At 38.3% G+C, this 19657-nt stretch overlaps 1 protein-coding gene across 3 annotated transcripts in view; it reads right to left on the bottom strand.

Moving 5' to 3' along the window:
- ABCA14 (ATP binding cassette subfamily A member 14) overlaps positions 1-19657 on the bottom strand; it is a 270053-nt gene that overhangs the window by 159414 nt on the left and 90982 nt on the right. For all 3 annotated transcript variants that reach the window (XM_024985457.2, XM_059881559.1, XM_059881558.1), the window contains exons 10-11: positions 12049-12230; positions 8053-8190 (exon numbers count right to left, since the gene is read on the bottom strand). In XM_024985457.2, coding sequence (XP_024841225.1) covers positions 8053-8190; positions 12049-12230 — 320 coding nt within the window. The remainder of the gene's footprint in view (positions 1-8052; positions 8191-12048; positions 12231-19657) is intronic.

The following is a 19657-nucleotide window of genomic DNA, read 5'->3' as shown; positions in this document are numbered from 1 at the left end:
CACAGTAAGCTTGAAAACACAACAATAGCAACATCTCAAATTGAAATAAGAAGAAAAAAGAATGAAAATGATCAGAACAGAATCTCCAACAACTGTTGGACAGTTACAAAAGGTGTTGTCTATGTATAATATAATGGGATTGCCAGAAGGAGAAGAAAGGGAGAAAGAACCAGAAGATATGTTCGAGGAAATGATGACTGAGAATTTTCCAGATGAATGATAGATACCAAACTATAGTTCTAGGAAGCTCAAAGGAAATTCAGCAGGATAAAGACCACACACACACAGATCTAGACTGAAGCATGTATTTGTTGAAAACCAAATAATAAAAATCTTGAAAAATAAAAATATCTTGAAATAAGCCACGGCCGAGTGGTCTAAGGCCCTACATTCAGGTCTCAGTCTCCCCTGGAGGCATGGGTTTGAATCCCACTCCTGACAAGCCAACCTAGGGCTTCCCTTGTGGCTCAGTTGGTAAAGAATCCACCTGCCACGTGGGAGACCTATGTTCAATCCCTGGGTTGGGAAGATCCTCTGGAGAAGGGAAAGGCTACCCACTCCAGTATACTGGCCCATGGACTGTATAGTCCATGGGTTCACAAAAAGTCAGACATGACTGAACGATTTCATTTCACTTCACTTGAAATAAACCAGAGATCAGAGGAGAATCTTAACAGGAATAAGGATTAAATTACCTAAGACTTCTCTATAAGCCACTGACAGGCAGAAAAGGAGGAGAGGATAAAACAGGTAACAAAGAACAAGTGTAATAAACATAAGAAAGTTACAGTTGGTGATGCTCAAACGCTGAGTCATGTTGGACTCTTTTGACCCCATGGACTGTAGCTGGTTTCTACAGGCTTCTCTGTCTATGGAATTTTCCAGGCAAGAACACTGGACATGTTGCCATTTCCTACTCCACAGGATCTTCCCCACTCAGGGATCAGACTCTTGCACCTCCTGCACTGGAAGGCGGATCCTCTACCAGTGTGCCACCTGTACTCTTAATTATAGATATTAATATTAAATATTGATCGTGGTTTAGTCACTAAGTCATGTCCAACTCTTGTGACTCCATGGACTGTAGCCTGTTACACCAGGCTCCTTTGCCCATGGGATTTCCCAAGCAAGAATATTGTAGTGGGTTGCCATATCCTTCTCCAGGACCTAGGAATAGAACCCAGGTCTCCTGAGTTGCTGGAGGAATACTGCATTGCAGGCAGATTCTTTACTGACTGAGCTATGATGGAAGACTCATTTAAATAATATTGGTTAATATTAATTCACCTATATTAATAATAACTTTAGATAATAATGATCTAAATGCACCAATTAAGAGACTGCATTTTTAAAAAGATGGAACTACATATTGCCTACAAGAATTCCACTTTGGGGGCTTCCCTGCTGGTTCAGTGATTAAGAATCTGCCTTGCAATGCAAGGGACACTGGTTCATCCCTGATCTGGGAAGATCCCATGTGCCAGGGACAACTGAGCCCTTGCCCCACAACTACTAAGCCTGTGCTCTGGAGCCTGTGAGCTGCAACAACTGAGCCTACGTGCTAGAACTACTGAAACCTGCATGCCCTAGAGTCTGTGCCCTGCAATAAGAGAAACCACTGCAATGAGAAGCCTGTGCACCACAATGAAGGGTAGCCACTCTTTTCACAACAAGAGAAAACCTATGCACAGCAATGGAGATCCAGCACAGCAAAAATAATAAAAATGCTGCTAAGTCACTTCAGTCGTGTCTGACTCTGTACGACCCCATAGACGGCAGCCCACTAGGCTCCCCCGTCCCTGGGATTCTCCAGGCAAGAACACTGGAGTGGGTTGCCATTTCCTTCTCCAATGCATGAAAGTGAAAAGTGAAAGCGAAGTCACTCAGTCGTGTCCGACTCTCATGACCCCATGGACTGCAGCCTACCAGGCTCCTCCGTCCATGGGAGTTTCCAGGCAAGAGTACTGGAGTGGGGTGCCAGGGCCTTCTCCAAAAAATAATTTAAAAAATAATAAAAATAAATACATAAATAAAAGAATTTCAGTTTAAACACAAAGACATAGAAAAATTAAAAGTGCCTGTGACACCAAGATGTCACACACCTCTGCTAAGTCTAAGGTCTCCTGGGTTGCAGGCTCCATTTCGGGGGATGGGGGTGGCAAAGGTGGAGAGGGAGCCGGTGTCACAGGTGCCTTTGCCACATCTGGGGTGATTGAGTTTGGGGGCAGGCAGAGTCATGGGAGCTTCCATGGCTAAAGGGATGGTGTCACAGGCCCAGCTGCTGCTTCTGCCTGGTCTACTGTGGCCAGAGGTGCCATTTAACCAGGAGACTTGGTTTGTATGAGCTGCCTCTCCTGCGGCTTCTGGGTTCTCTGGAGCTGTGGGCTCAGCCAGGGGTCTGGGATTGCAGACACTTCCTCCACTGCTCCCTCTTGCCACCACCTCCATGTGTTCCTAGTCCACTTTATACCATTGTACAGATGTATGGAATTCTCTGGCAACCGTGTCTGTTGCACAGAAGCAACTTTGTTGAGTTATGGATATTTTACTGGTTGTAGACTGAAGGAGAAAGACAAAGCAACTTACGCTGCTGTGATGCCGACACCATTCTATCATTTCACATTTGTTTTTAATTGTAACACATGTACCATATTAATATGTTAATAACAGAAAATATTGAAAATAAATAAATACATGGGGACCTGTACTATCTTCTCATTTTCTATAAAACTGTTCTAAAAATAAAATATATTTACAGTCTATCCCTAATTGAAAGAAAAAATCAACTTTCATGAATGAGAAAAATCATATCTACTTGCTTCCTTGACCTTTGCAGATTAGGATATCAAGTAGAGTGAGAGCAGGTAGGTAAAATTAAGATAACATCATTTCATTTATTGATAATAGGAAATTCAGTCTTCCCAGGACCATGGTGGAAGATAAAGTTAAATTATCCAAGGAGTTAGGTAATGATAACAGAAAGAGTAAGGTTAAATATTTATTAGAGAAATATGTTCGAAACCACAGGGACAAAAACTGGTTATTTTGCAAAGACCAGTAGCTACAAGTAATGGTAGAGAGGGAGAAGTAGTTGGTAAAGGAAGAGAATGAACTCTTCTAAATATCTACTATGTCCCAAGCACTGTTTGGTTTTATACACCACATCTCACAATTAACCCGTAAAGCAAATCTATATGGCAGCTACCATCCCCCACATTGCACATGAAGAAAATTAAGCTTGGATATTTTAAGAAATAAAAAATACATGGAAGAGGTGGGAATCAAACATATTCGTTTTAGAATTCATCTCTTAAACCCTTTCTGCTAACTTGAACAGATGGTGAGAAAAGGACAAATATAGAGAGTAATGGAAAAGTAATAATACATTATAATTAAAGTGCATCGTATCTACATTTTCTCCTTAAGCCTTCATCTTGATATTTGTTTTAAATGTCATCTCTCTGCTGATAAATTTCAAATGCATATCAGGCTTTAAATTTGTCTAAACTCTAGACTTCTAAAACTGATATCTCACCTGAATGTTTGTTTAAATGGTACTTCAAACTTATATCCAAACGAGATCTGTTAATTTCCTCAAGCTTCCACTTTTAAATTAAAAAAACTGTAATTCCTCTCCAGTCTTTTCCATATCACTAAATATCACCACTATCCACTCAATTGTTCAAGTCAGAAACCCAAATCAAAAGAGTTTCCTCCTTTTCCCTCAACCTGCTGCACTCTTTACAGTTCTAATTACAGAAAACAGTCTTAAACTGTTCACTTCTCTCTCAAATTCCCTGACACCACCCTAGTCCAAGCTGTTATGATTACAGAAACTTCCTTATTCATCCTCCTCACAGTAATTCTCCACACCACAGTCAGATAATATTTTCAAAGCATAAATCAGATTATGTCCTTATAGCAATCATACTCCTTTAGTGACTTCCAACTATTTTTCAAGTCCAAAGTTTATTGAACTTTACTGTGACCTAACAGCTTACTCCTTGGAAGGAAAGTTATGACCAACCTAGATAGCATATTCAAAAGCAGAGACATTACTTTGCCAACAAAGGTCCATCTGGTCAAGGCTATGGTTTTTCCTGTGGTCATGTATGGATGTGAGAGTTGGACTGTGAAGAAGGCTGAGCACTGAAGAATTGATGCTTTTGAACTGTGGTGTTGGAGAAGACTCTTGAGAGTCCCTTGGACTGCAAAGAGATCCAACCAGTCCATTCTGAAGGAGATCAGCCCTGGGATGTCTTTGGAAGGAATGATGCTAAAGCTGAAACTCCAGTACTTTGGCCACCTCATGCGAAGAGTTGACTCACTGGAAAAGACTCTGATGCTGGGAGGGATTGAGGGCAGGAGGAGAAGGGGATGACAGGGGATGAGATGGCTGGATGGCATCACTGACTCGATGGACGTGAGTCTCAGTGAACTCCGGGAGTTGGTGATGGACAGGGAGGCCGGTGTGCTGCAATTCATGGGATCGCAGAGTTGGACACGACTGAGCGACTGAACTGAACTGAACGGTTCCTTCCTGATCTGGCTTCTATCTCTTCAAACTTGTTTCAACCATTTTTTCTTTGTTTGCTTCTTCAAATATAATGACAATGTTTTTTCCACCTCAGAACTTGGATTTAATATTCTGTTTTAATCTTTTGTCTTTCATTTTTCAACTCCCTGATTCATCCACATCTTTCAGATTCCAACACAAAAATTACCTTCACAGAGAGGCTTTCCTTCACTATTCCATCAAAATTACTTCTCATTCTTGTTGTATGTCCAAGTTATTATCCAATCATCTTGTTTCCCTCATGATGCAATACATTCTATAATACATAATATAATCATCTTTTCGGAGTCTTACCATTATCCCTTCAGTCTTCCTAAGACTTCCAGTCAGACTTCACCATTGACTCAGTAGTGGCTTCATAGAAGGTAGCACTAGCACCTCAGCAATCCTCATCATTACCACATCCCGTGGCTTCTCTTTCCAGGACACAAGCAAGAAGTTTCCTGGCATGTTTCTCTGTCACCCAGTATGAGGTTTTTCCAGTTGCCAGACATAGCCTATGGTACCTCTTACCATTGGCAGACTTCTTACCATTCACGCAGCCACAGAACCATAGCCCTCAGTAAAGTAAGTTTGATCTCATCCTTGGTATAGAGGAAGAAACTTTTCCAAGTTTGTTCTTCCAGTGAGGGCTGCTCCTGAGCCTTAAAGGTAGTGACTACTCTCTAATCTACTATTTCTATATTCTTCAAAGTTTGATTTATTTCTATCAGTATTTTTACCTGTCTTTATTACTAAGTTCTTTGCACTAAAATTTCTGTATTACTGGAGAATAATTTCTGTTTCCTAGCTCAGCTTTGAATGATACACTGACACATAGGTTTCCAAAGTTGTTATATTGATTTGTATTGCTAGAAATATAACCTTTTTCCATATCCTTGCTACAAATACTATTGTCAAATGTTTTTATTTTAGCCATTCAGATGAGAATATCAGTCTTTTAATATGTTCTTTATTTCAGTATTCACAGTTCTTATAAAATCTTTCTCTGCTAACTCCTATTTCTAGATAATCCGTGTGTCTGCTTCCATGGTATGTTCCTATTCTTAGTTACTGGTCACTATCTTGCACCTCTTCACATGTCTAGTAATTCTTTATTTGTGTTATGCATTTTGTATAAAATAACCAAGGAGGCTCCAGTCATCTTCCATCTGAAAGTAACCCCTTTTCTTGTTTAAATAGATAAGGGAAAGAGGTGATCAATTACATCTAACCTGGAATTCAGTGGAGTGAAAAACTGATCAGAAGTTTAGAAAGATTTGGGCTATCCTAGTTCATTCTTACTCTGTAAGACTGATCCTCTTAAACTTCTGATGGAATATCTTGCAGGTAAAGGAGATTCTGTTCTGTCCTTTATAGTTTTGAATATAGTTCTTTACTTTCTACTTGCTACAACTCTAAATATGCCAGGTGTCTGGGGTGGGGAGGCCAATTGTGTGCTTTTCCTCTAGTGTGACTTTGGCTTCTGAGCTTCACAGGTTTACAGATTTCATGCTGCCTTTTAGAATCCTTGATCTGGTTTCCCAGAATCCCACTTAAAGCTCTTTACATCAGTTTAAATATCTCAAAGGGAAAATTGATCACATGGGACCTCTTCATGCTTCCAAAATGTCATGCCAGCCAACTATAACCACCAAAAGGCTCAAGTGCCTCTTTATTTCAGTAGAGTTCTTATTTGGAGTAGAGGGTGCAAGGATTGATTCTGTCCCCAGTTAGAAAACAGCTACAAGGGAGAAAATGGCCAGTATTTCTAAGGTCAGCTTAAAAGTATTGCTTATTCTTCGGAATTGAAAATAATCTAGTCCTTACAGCTTCTGCAGTTGTCTGATAAATATAATTTATCTGGTTTCTTCTACTGTTTTAAGTTTGAGTGTCGGGCTACCAAGAACTTTCCCATCCTACTTGGAGGCAGAAAGTGAAAGTGAAAGTGAAGTCGCTCATTGTGTCTGACTCTTTGTGATGACCCCATGGACTGTAGCCTACCAGGCTCCTCTGTCCATGGGATTTCCCAGGCAATAGTACTGGAGTGGATTGCCATTTCCTTCTCCAGGGGATCTTCCCAACCCAGGGATCGAACCCAGGTCTCCCATTGTAGACAGACGTTTTACCATCTGAGCCATCAGGGAAGTCCTTCTTTGGAGGCAGGCGTACCCCTAACTGTTTACTTATATTCCCTTTAAAAGGGAGATTTTATCTGAATATTTTACAACTATATTTCCAATACCAATCAGTTTCTATAACATAATAGGTGCTAAGAAACTACTTGTTGAACTTCTGAATAAATAAATAAATAGTACATAGAAAGTCCTAGGTTCTGCTAGTACTCATAAGTCTGGGTATGCAAGTCTGGGGGGAAAAGCTAAGAAAATATGAACTACTACACAAATTAGAGGAAGCCCTCAGGGACAATCTTGGTGGAGAAGTGAAAACAGCGATGAGAAAGGATATGGGTGGTGAATGGCTCATGTGGCTGTTAATATAAACCCATCATAAATCATAAATCACAAATCACAAAATTGTGATTTGAATGGACTTCCTGAGAAAATACAATGAAAAGACAGTTTTACATCTACAGTGATGTGATACAGAGTCATAATGTAATGTGCTAGAGGCAGAGAAAACCATAATAGGATAAAAGGTCCTATCCTCTTCCTAATACCCATAAATGATTAGCAGAAATTTTGAAGAGATATCTGAGTTTCCAAAAATTGTGAGATTAGAGGTTCAAGTTAAGCTGAAATATCTCCTTGAGGCCCAAGAGAATGCCAGCAGATATATGGGTTACCTGAATGATACATGCCTGCAGTTTATCCAGATAAACTGATATGTTTAAGAACATGTCCTTGCAGAATACTTTGAAAGAGGATAGTGTAAACAAATGGCCTAATATATAACTTGTAGAATAAGTAAAGCCAGAGTGGTGAACAGAAATTTATATTTACATAACAAAATTTTCACAGTTCCAATGAAAAATTAACTCTTATGATGGAAGAATTGTAGCAGACACAGTTATCGTCTATACAAAGCCGAATGCTATTCAGAAGTAAATAGAGGAAAACATGGATTTTTATTTTATTTGCATAAATTTTCATTTTGTCTCATTAAATAATGAGTCTGCTGACTATAACCTTTTATTAACATCATATGGGAGTAGGGTTACTGCCAGTGACAAACATTTGTTATTTTAATTGTTCAGTTTCTAAATTGTGTCTGACTCTGCAACCATATGGACTGCAGCACGCCAGGCTTCCCTCTCCTTCACTATCTCCCAGAGTCTGCTCAAATTCATGCCCATTGAGTTGGTGATGCTATCTAACCATCTTATCCTCTGCCACCATCTTCTCCTTTTGCCTTCAATCTTTCCCAGCATCAGAGTCTTTTCCAATGAGTCAGCTCTTTGCAATAGAAAATTAATTTACTATGTGTTGTAAATTACTTTTCAATAGTACAGGGGAAAAGAGACCTGTAAATAATACCTTGTACAAATGTTGAATCCTGATACCAGCAATCAAACCAACAGGTTCTTCTTCAAAGTAAGCATTTTGAACTGTATTAGTAACAGGCATATCTTCCTTTTTCCTAATGCTTGTAGCCTTTCCAAGCCAGTAGCCTTTCTAAGAAAAGAAGAAAAACAGAATCTATCATGTGAATGAAAAATAAAATGTTCCTAAACTTGAAAACATTTTGACTCATTTCACTTCAGTTTTGAGATGGGTTGCAACAGATAACTTGAAGTGAAATTTGGAAACAAATAGCCTATAATTTTAATTCCTACAGAATAACTACAAAATATGCTATTTAAAATGTCACTTTAATATGGCTCAGCAAAAAGCATTCTATCATTTTGAGTCAGTCTCCTTATTTGGACATGTGGTCTAAAGATCCTTAAAGATTGCCAAGACCCTTTCAATGAATTTGTGAGTTCAAAACTGCTATCATAAAAGCACTTTAATATATGTATTCTTTTTCATATTCTGTTCCATTATGGTATATTCCTAGAAAATAACTCCTAGAATGTTTGGTTTTGAAGGCCAGTGGGGCTCACTTTCAGAAGTCTTAGGAGGCTAGGAGAAATAGACACTTTACTTTTAGAGGGCACACAAAAAATATCACCCTCTCCAGGACCCAGAGAAGAAGCAGTAATTTGAAAGATGCCTGGGTAATGCTATTGGGTCTGCTAATCTTGGAGAGACCCCTGGAAAGGCATGAGGCCACTACAGCCCACCTTGTGGATACAGACACTGGTGGCAGCCATTTGGGAGAGCTTATTGTACCACATGGACACTTGCTGGCAAGCACCATTTTGGAATCCTCCTTCTAGCTGATTAGCCTTAGGGCCCGGCCATGCCCTTGCCCAACAGCCTGTAGGAATCAACTAGGCAGCAGATGGTCTACCTTCAGACCTTCTGAGCCCACAGCACCAGCAGTATGTCCCTTCCCAGCTAGGGGCCCAGGACCTGGCCCCACCCATCAATGTGCAGGCACTACAAGCAGGACCCCCAGAACCATGCAGCTGGGCCCTGGTGCACTCACAAGTGGGTAGCCATCAGCCCCAGAATCCCTATCTCTGCCCACCAGTGATCCTGCTCTGGCCTTGGGAATAGTCTCACCCAGCAGTGGATGGATACTAACCACAGGAAAACCAAAGCCCCACAGCCTGTTGTCCGAGCCCAGCTACCAACAGGCCAGCACCCGCCCTAGGACTGGCTGGGCCCTGTGCCCAGTAACAGGTCAACAAAGCTTTGAGACATGCCAGATCCCACAGACAGCTGTGTCAGGAACCAGTCCCAGTCACCAACAGTCCAATAGTAACTCTGGGATCCCTGGGTCCTACAGCCAAACCATAGGATCTAACTCTGCCTACTAATGAACCATCACTAGCTCTAGGGCCTGGCCTCACCCAACAGTGTGGCGGCAACAGCCTCAGGATCTTCTGGACCCCAACTCCACTTATCAGTGAACCAGTAACAGGCCCAGGGCTCCACAGGGTGCAGAATCCAGCCACCCCATGACCTGGCCCCAGAAACTAGTGTTCAACAGGTCTTACACAAGGAAGGGCCTGGCAACCAACCAGACCAAGGCTAACAAAGCCTGCCAGATTACCCATGGTAATCAGCCCACCACAACAGAAGGACCCACATAGCCTAAATAGGGGGCACATCTAGAACGTATAGCTCTGGTAATGAAAGGTGAGTGTGCTGCTGGGGTGCATTAGACTTCTCCTTCAAGGCCACTTCTCCAATGTTGACAAATGTAATTAATATATCAAGTACACAGACATAAAAACAGCAAGTCAGGGAAAATTTTCTAACAGAGGAATATGTTCCAAATGAAGAGACAATATAAAAACCCAGAAGAACTAGGTGAAGAGGCAATAGACAATCTACCTGAGAAAAATTTTAGAGTAATGACCGCAAAGGTCATCAAAAAATGAAAGAGAAGAATGGATGCACACAGAGAGAAGTTAGAAACTTTCAACAAAGAATTAGAAAATATAAAGAGCTACCAAACACAGATGAAGAACACAAAAACTGAAATGAAAAATACACTAGAAAGAATCAACAGTAGACTAAATCATATGGAGAAGAAGGTCAATAAGCTGAGTAGCAATAAGACAGAGTATCAGAAATCATTGATGCTTAACAAAAGAAAAGAATGAAAGGCAATGCAGACAGTTAACGAAACTTCTGAGACGATATCAAGCATACCAGTATTCACATTATAGGGGTCCCTGAAGGAGAAGAGAGAGAAAGGGTATAAACATATCTGGAGACATAATAGCTAAAAAATTCCCTAACCTGGGAAAAGAAACAGTTATCCAAAACCAGTAAGTGCAGAGAATCTCATACAGGATGAATTCAAAGAGGAACACACCAAAACACATTGTAATTAAAATGACAAAATTAAAGATAGACAGTATTAAAAGCAGCATAGGAAAAGCAAAGCATAACACTCAAGAAAACTCCCATAAGATTATCCACAATAAGCAGATAAAAGATACAGAAGATAATTAGATGTAAAATATAATATCAAAATCAGTAATCATGAGGGGAGGAGAATACAATGCAGGATTTTTAAAATGTATTTGAAATTAAGAGATCAGCAATTAGATGTGTGTATGTGTGTGTGTGTGTGTATGTGTGTATATATATATATGTGTGTATATGAAAGTTAAAGTGGAGCCTATTATACAGAGTGAAGTAAGCCAGAAAGAAAAACACCAATACAGTATACTAACGCATATATATGGAATTTAGAAAGATGGTAACAATAACCCTGTGTATGAGACAGCAAAAGAGACACTGATATATATAACAGTCTTTTGGACTCTGTGGGAGAGGGAAAGGGTGAGATGATTTGGGAGAATGGCATTGAAATATGTATAATATCATATATGAAATGAGTCGCCAGTCCAGGTTCGATGCACGATACTGGATGCTTGCGGCTGGTGCACTGGGACGACCCAGAGGGATGGTATGGGGAGGGAGGAGGGAGGAGGGTTCAGGATGGGGAACACCTGTATGCCTGTGGCAGATTCATTTTTATATATGGCAGAACCAATACAATATTGTAAAGTTTATAAAAAAATAAATAAAATAAAACAAATAAAATTAAATTAAAAATAAATAAATAAAATAAAATAATTAAAAAAAAAAAGAAAGTTAAAGTTATTAGCTCAGTCTTGTCCAACTCTTTGTGACCCCACCAGGTCCTCTGTCCATGGAATTATATATAGTGATAGTCCAACTCTTTGCAACCCCGTGGACTGTAGCCTACCAGGCTCCTCCATCCGAATTATATATATATATACGTATATACATATATATATATATATATACATATACATATACATATATATATGTAACACGCTGCTGCTAAGTCACTTCAGTCGTGTCTGACTCTGTGCAACCCCATAGAGGCAGCCCACCAGGCTCCTCCGTCCCTGGGATTCTCCAGGCAAGAACACTGGAGTGGGTTGCCATTTCCTTCTCCAATGCCTGAAAGTGAAAAGTGAAAGTGAAGTCGCTCAGTTGTGTCCGACCCTCAGCGACCCCATGGACTGCAGCCTTCCAGGCTCCTCCATCCATGGATTTTCCAGGCAAGAGTACTGGAGTGGGGTGCCATTGGCTTTTCAAATGAGTTGGCTTTGATTCTAAGTAATTTGGATTAATAGTAGGAAAAAAGCATATAATGGTAACCAGATATCTGACATAATTTATAATCTCCTCACTAGGGTCTAAGGACCTTACCACACATTCCTTCAGATACAGATTTTTAATAAAAAACCATTTAATTCTATTATACATGTTACAAAATTAACTCGTAACGGCTTTAGTTGAGAAGGAATTAAAGCTGTATTAGTATCATAAGACTGTGTGGATGGTGTTAAAATTAAATAATGTTCAGTCTTCAATAAACTCAGTATATAAGAACTTGAGTTTCTCTCAGTAACAGAAATAATTAGAACTTACCTGCATAAAGAAATACCATGGCTTGGGCACACCATACTTTCCTGGAAAGACAGCATCTATATACCAGGCCAGAAGGCCATATAAAAAGGCGTCAAACAAAAGCATTCCCATAATATGAGCAAGAGTGAGTTCATCATCTGGGCTCACACGTGACAAGAAGTTATTCCACTTAGCACCATATTCTGAAATATAATAGGAGATAGTTACTTCAGGTACCCAAATGTGACTAAAACAAAATTACTCATCAGCTTTATAATTAAACAATGAAGAAAAGTGCACTGATATTCTTTAGCAATAGATACTACTTACTACTTTTAGAGTCTTTAATTTTTAGGTTGCTCAAAAAGATAATGACATAGTAGTGAAAGGGGTCTCTGCTGCTGCTGCTGCTGCTGCTAAGTCGCTTCAGTCGTGTCTGACTCTGTGCGACCCCAGAGACGACAGCCCACCAGGCTCCCCCATCCCTGGGATTCTCCAGGCAAGAACACTGGAGTGGGTTGCCATTTCCTTCTCCAGAAAGGGGTCTCTGCCTAGAGCCAAACATGTTGACTGAAATGTTGGTAGGTGACTGAAAGAAAAATAAACAATCATCAGAAGTCCATAACATAAGACTCAAAGCAATAAGCAGACCTATTGCTTGAGATGGTGGTCCTATCTCTCCATTCTCTCTCATGCTGATTTCCATCAAAATAACCATCAAGATATATAAAACTGGAAAGGTATTCATCAATATAAAAAAACAAGGTTCAGCTTCCAGTTTCTGGTTTGGAAAAAGAACTTAGAAGTCACCACTCCATCGTAACAAGTAGGAAGCTGAACTGAAAAGTCTATAACTCTTCTTAGATCGATCAAATAAGTGAGGTCACAGGGCTACACACTGTCCCTAAAACTGGAGAGGCAGATAGGCAAATACAGAGAATATAATTTAATGGAGTAGAAACTCTAAACAGAATCTCTAAAAGATCCAGTACTACAGTAGAAAATCCTAAACTATAATTAACAAATTGCTGGGGCCTTACTAGGACAAGTCTAAAGAATTAAGAAGTCCAGGGGTGTTCAAGTCATAAGGAACTTGTGAATTCATGTTTCTGTCCATTTACCTCCAAGATCCTTATCAGTTTCTCATGGCAAATATACGAGAAAACTCCCCTCATGCTTCCAGGAATCATGGAAGAAGGGAAGAAGGAACCATTTTGAAATGTGCCAGAGCATTCTATTCTTAATTAGGCCTGATTCATGAGAAAGTATTTTACCAGAGCATAACCTGCCTAGGGGAAGGAAAAGTCCAACCTGCTCTAGTCATCTTGTCTTTTCTAAAGAGGAAAAAACCGAGAAGCACTGATGATTTCATAGACCAGCAACATAAGCTCATCGAAAGACTAAAGCCCAATCATAGCACTATGAAATCCTTTCTCTCCCCACTACACCTTACCTCTATGTCACTAATATCCTATTTATTATATTTCCTTTTCCCTAGACCCTCATGTACACATTTGAACAAAAATTTATACAGCATACTAAAGGGAAAAAAACACAGATTGAAGAAACTAAACAGCTTCAGAATCAGACTCTGATATGCAAAATGTTGGAAATATTAAGCCAGGTCTATTACAGCACTGAAACATGTATATTATCATATGTGAAACAGATCGCCAGTCCAGGTTCGATGCATGAGACAGGGTGCTCAGGGCAGGTGCACTGGGATGACCCTGAGGGATGGGATGGGGAGGGAGTTGGGAGGGGGGTTCAGGATGGGGAGCACATGTACACCCATGGCTGATTCATGTCAATGTATGGAAAAAACCACTACAATATTGTAAGTAGCCTCCAATTAAAATTAATCAATTAATTAAAAAATAAACCAGGACTATTTGAAACCATAATTAACGTGATAAGGCCTTTAATGGAAAAAGTACACAGCATGCAAGCATAGACTGATAATGTAGAGAGATGGATAAGAAAGAATCAAAAAGAAATGCTAGAGTCCTTGGCATGGCTGTGGTGGGGAAAATGATGGGCAGGAAGGAGGGAGAAAAGCCTGAGAACCCACAGCTAGCTAAAGCCTCTGGAGCAATGGGACAAAGTGCCAGTTGAGAAGTGCTGAGAAGCAATGAGCTGAAGGAGAAACTTCATTTCTCAACAGTGCTTATAAAGATCTGCAAGTTTGGATTTGGTAGTCAGACAACAGAGAAAGCAAGCATCAACTTGTTTATGAGACTTGTGTCATGTATGCCTGAACTAACAAAGCTGTTTCAGCTCTTGCTCCAATAAATCCTTTCGGTAGCAGCAGCTTTTAAAGAAGATGAAGAGAGCAAACCAGAGGAAATACCTCCTAAAATTAAAAATGGGAGAAAATATTAGACAAACACTAACATCAGCAGGACCAAACTCCTTCAATAACGGAAAACATGGGCTTTCTGACAACCAGGAGCTATGGGAGGGAAATATAAAACCTCATCTTAGAAAAGTCCATGACTAAGACCTGTTAAATAAACTATTATGAAATTAAGGTATGATGCAGATGTAATTTAAAATGGGCAGTTCCCTTTAAAGAAAATAAAATTGTATATAACTATTTTTGGAGCAACTTAAAAAAAAAAAAACCACTATCACATGAGACCTTGAAATTAGAAGTAATTTGTACACAGATTTCAATACATTTGCTAATTGTGTAGTTTTATACTATTAATTTCCAAAGATTGCAGATAATAAAGAAATTAGAACCTTTTAAAGAATTGCCTATTTTTAGATACAACTGATTAGAGGAGCTCACTAAACCAGAGCAAAAAGTTACTATCTATTTAAACTGCATGCAATTACTCTTTACCTTAACTGTCTCATTACCTAGAGCAGTCTAGCTCCCAGGAACTGCCTTATAGAAAAGGAGTATTGTATTAAGAAGAAAATGCTTCTAGACCATGGACTAAAAGTAAATTTAGATAAAAATAACTACAGCATTTTTTCCTTATGGGCATTTGTTTTGTTTCAAGTCATCATCAAGTAGGTATACCATTGCTATCAGTGAATACAGATGTTTAGCTCTTTAAAAAATATATTTTAAGGCTTTCCTGGTGGTCCAGTAGTTAAGAATCTGCCAGACTATGTAGGGTACACAGGTTTTGCAGGGCGTGGAGGGGAGGAACGAAGCCCACTTGCCACAATTGTTGAAGCCCCCATGCTCTAGAGCCTGTGCTCTGCAACTAGAGAAGGCCCATGCACCGCAAAGAAGAGACAGTAGAGAAAAAGTAATAAAAATACATTTTAAAATTTTATGTAAACTACTGAGTATTTTAAATAGTACACTTCAACTTAATGGGTCATGTTTACTTTCATTGGAGAAGGCAATGGCACTCCACTCCAGTACTCTTGCCTGGAAACTCCCATGGACGGAGGAGCCTGGTAGGATATACAGTCCATGGGGTAGCGAAGAGTTGGGCACGACTGAGGGACTTCACTTTCACTTTTCACTTTCATGCATTGGAGAAGGAAATGGAAACCCACTCCAGTATTCTTGCCTGGAGAATCCCAGGGACGGGGGAGCCTGGTGGGCTGCCGTCTATGGGGTCGCATAGAGTCGGACACGACTGACCTGGCTCAGCAGCAGCAGCTACTTTCATTAATCTTCAAAGAACAATCCTTTGCTATCAAAGTAAATTAGTATTTTGAATGTGCTTCTCTTTATGCTGTTATTAGAGCTTGAAGCAAACAATAGGAAGCTGTTTATTTTAAAACACAAACTACAACCCCAAATTTTAATATGTATGTTGTTTAATATTTGGCTGCTTTTAATTTTTAACTGTATAAACACCAAATAATTACATTGCATAAAAATGGAAAGTAAAAGGATGCATTTTCTATAACATTGTCAAAGCATTTGTAAAAGCGTTTACTAACTTGTGAAATCCAATTTGAATTGATCTTAATACAGGATTTCTTATTATAACACTATAATATTGTATCTTAAGTGTATACATTGAACAACAGTCTCTGAAAACAATGGCCTTTCAAAACGCTTTCTACATTTTCCATAGAAGGAAAGTCAGTCCATCTTTAAATATTTTACGGAATCTCTGACCACATATACTTTGTTAGATCTGTGTGTCACATGGTGGTTTGGAGTTATTTGTTTTCGTATTTTTGAGTTATATGTAAACATTTTAATGTGCTGGTTAAATGTATAGTCAAATGCAAGAGAAACATACTATATGTTGTTTCTTCATTCATACTAACAATTTCCTTGAAAACTCCTACAGTGTTTAATTTGGAGGCAGCTTTAGACTATTCTATTGGTGAAAACTACTTGCTGAGCTGTTTTAATAGGTAATAATGTCAGAGAAGCAGACTCAGTATATTGTATTATATGCTCTTATATATAATTATCCTAAAGAACTCAAAGTAAAACAATGGAAATATATATGGAACTATAAGTTCCTACTTACATGATTTAATCATATCAGGATACATAAACTGAACTTGAACTTATTTTAATGTAGGCACACTATCCATTTTAGTCCATTTTACTGTTTATGTTAAAATAACATTTCTTTCCTAAATATTATTTTCTTGACCATGGTGCACTGTTGGTGGCAATACAAACTGGTACAGTCACTATGAATAACAGTATAAAGTTTCTAAAAAATTTAAAATATACATTCCAGCGATTCAACTAAGTATGTGTGTGTATATATATATATATATATATATATATATATATATACACACACACACAGAAAAAGAAAACAGAACTTTTAAGAGGTATCTGCACTCCCATGTTTACTGTAGCATTTTTCAAAATAGCCAAGACATAAAAACTAAGTATCTATCAATACACAAATAAAGAAAATGTCGTATATATATTCACAATGAAATATTATTCAGCCACAAAGATAAAGAAATCCTGCCATTTGCAACAACATGGATAAATCTGAAGGACACATTATATTAAGTGAAATAAGTCAGACACAGAAAGAGAAATATTGTGTGATCTCACTTACATGTTAACAGTGTTTGCCAAGGGCTGTGGTTTGGGGGAAATGGAAAGCTGTTTGTCAAAAGATTCAAGCTTTCAGCTATACGATGAATAAATTCTGTGTAGCTACAATATAGTAAATATAGTTAATAATTTAAATATGCTTGAAATTTGCTGAGAAAGTAGTTCTTTTTTCCTACTGTAATTATTTATTTTAAAATTTAAATTAAGTAATTTATTTTAATTGGAGGCTAATTATTTTAGAATACTGTAGTGGTTTTTGCCATACATCGACATGAAAGTTCTAAGTGTTCTTAACACACACACACAAAGTAACTATGGTAGCTCAGCTGGTAAATATTCCGCCTACAATGCAGGAGACCCGAATTCAATTCCTGGCTCAGGAAGTTCCCCTGGAGAAGGGATAGGCTACCCACTCCAGTGTTCATGGGCTTCCCTGGTGGCTCAGATGGTAAAGAATCCTCCTGCATTGTGGGAGACCTGGGTTCGATCCGTGGGTTGGGAAGATCCCCTGAGGAGGGCATGGCAACCCACTGCAGTATTCTTGCCTGGAGAATCCCCATGGACAGAGGAGCCTGGTGGGCTACTGTCCATGGGGTCGCAAAGAGTTGGAAAAAACTGAGTGACTAAGCATAGCACAGCACATGGTGTTGTATGTGTTAATTAGCTTGAATATGATTATTATTTCATGTATGGACATAAAATCATCAAGTCGTACTGTTGCACACTTTCAAAATATATACTTTTGTGACTCATACTTCTACAAAACAAACAACAGAATTTAAAAAGTGGCATGTTTAACTGATGTAGAAAGAGTATTTGATAATATCCAACACTTCAATTTCAATATTGAAAATTTTTAAATCTCTACAAAATTATTTTAAAAAGGGCACTTTGTTAATCAAAACAAAGATCCCCTATAAAAGATCATCTATTAAAAAAACCCCACAACTAAAAATCACACTCAGTGGTGAAGGACAGAAAGCTTTCCTTAGAGACCAAGAACAAAATAAGCATGTCCACTCTTCCACTTCTATTCAACACCATATTTGATATTATATTGATGAAAATAAGGCAAGATAAAGAAATAAAAGGCAACCTCATTGGATATAAAGTAGAAAAATTCTTTACTCACAGATCTCATGTACAGAAAATCCAAAAGTTTCCATGAAAAAAAGAAATGTTAGAGCTAATAAGCATTCAACAAAATTTCAGGATACAAAGCCAACATACAATAATCAGTGGTATATCTACAAATCAGTAATAATCAAAAAGGAAATGAAGAAAACCAAGGAATCCCTCCAAAAACCAAAAAGCACCCCAAAATCAGACAAGACACTGATGCTGATGCTATCAGCATCAGTGTCTTGTCTGATATATATAGGCATATATATCCACCTGCAATGCAGGAGACCCAGGTTCAATCCCTGGGTTGGGAAGATCCTCTGGAGAAGGCAAAGGCTACCCACTCCAGTATTCTGGCCTGGAGAATTCCATGGATTGTATAGCCTTGGGGTTGCAAAGCGTGGAACACGACTGAACAGCTTACACTTTCACTATTGCATTGAACCTAATACCTTTTAGGTATTAACAAAATACTCTTCCAATCCCTGAACACAGGATGTTTTCCTACTTACCTATGTCTTCTTTAATTTCTTTCAGCAATGTTTTGTAACAGTCAGTATACATGTTGCACTTCTTGTTTAAATATATTCATAAGCATTTTATTCTTTTAATTCTAATGTAAATGGAATGATTTTCTTCATTTCCTTTTTGATTATTACAGATTTGTAGATATACCACTGATTATTGTATGTTGGCTTTGTATCCTGAAACTTTGTTGAATCTGTTTATTAGCTCTAACATTTTTTGAAATATCAATAGCACTTTTTGCAGAAATAAAAAAGCTAAACTGTAAAATTTACACAGAATTGCAAAGGACCTTGAATAGCCAAAACAGTCTTGATAAAGAACTAGATTAGAAGACTTATACTTCTCAATTTCAAAACTACCAAATTGTGTGGTACTAGCAAAGAATAGATATATAGAAGAATATAATACAATTGTGAGTAATGGTGAATTTATTTTTTACAAGTTTCTATGAAAAATTGGGAACAAAGTCTCTTTTCCATTAGTACTGTTGAGATAACTGGATATTCACATGCAAGTTGAACTCAACTTGCAATATGTAAAAAAAGTAACTTAGATTGAAAAATTCAACCTAATAGCTAAAACTATTTTTTAAAAACTGTTACAAAAAACACAGGGGCAGATTCTCATGACTTTCAACTTGGCAAACAGACAATACCAAAACATACACAATGAAAAAAGAGATAAATTGAATGTGATAAAAAATATAAACCTTTATCTATGAAAAAGTACTATCAAGAAAGTGAAAATACAACCTGCAAAATAGATGAAAATATCATATATATAATAAAGGGCTTGTATCTAGGATATATAAAATTCTTACAACTGAACAAAATAAACTGACTTTAAAATGGGTAAAGGAGTTGTACCAATGTGCAATAATTCTTCAAAGAAGTTATACCATTGTGCAATAACCACAAGAAAAGATGCTCAGTATCATTAGTCACTGTTCACTAAGGTCTAACTCTT

Source organism: Bos taurus, chromosome 25, assembly GCF_002263795.3.
Source record: "Bos taurus isolate L1 Dominette 01449 registration number 42190680 breed Hereford chromosome 25, ARS-UCD2.0, whole genome shotgun sequence".
Taxonomy (NCBI): Eukaryota; Metazoa; Chordata; class Mammalia; order Artiodactyla; family Bovidae; genus Bos; species Bos taurus.
The sequence above is the reverse complement of the archived record's forward strand: the minus strand, read 5'-3'. Positions and strand labels throughout refer to the sequence as shown.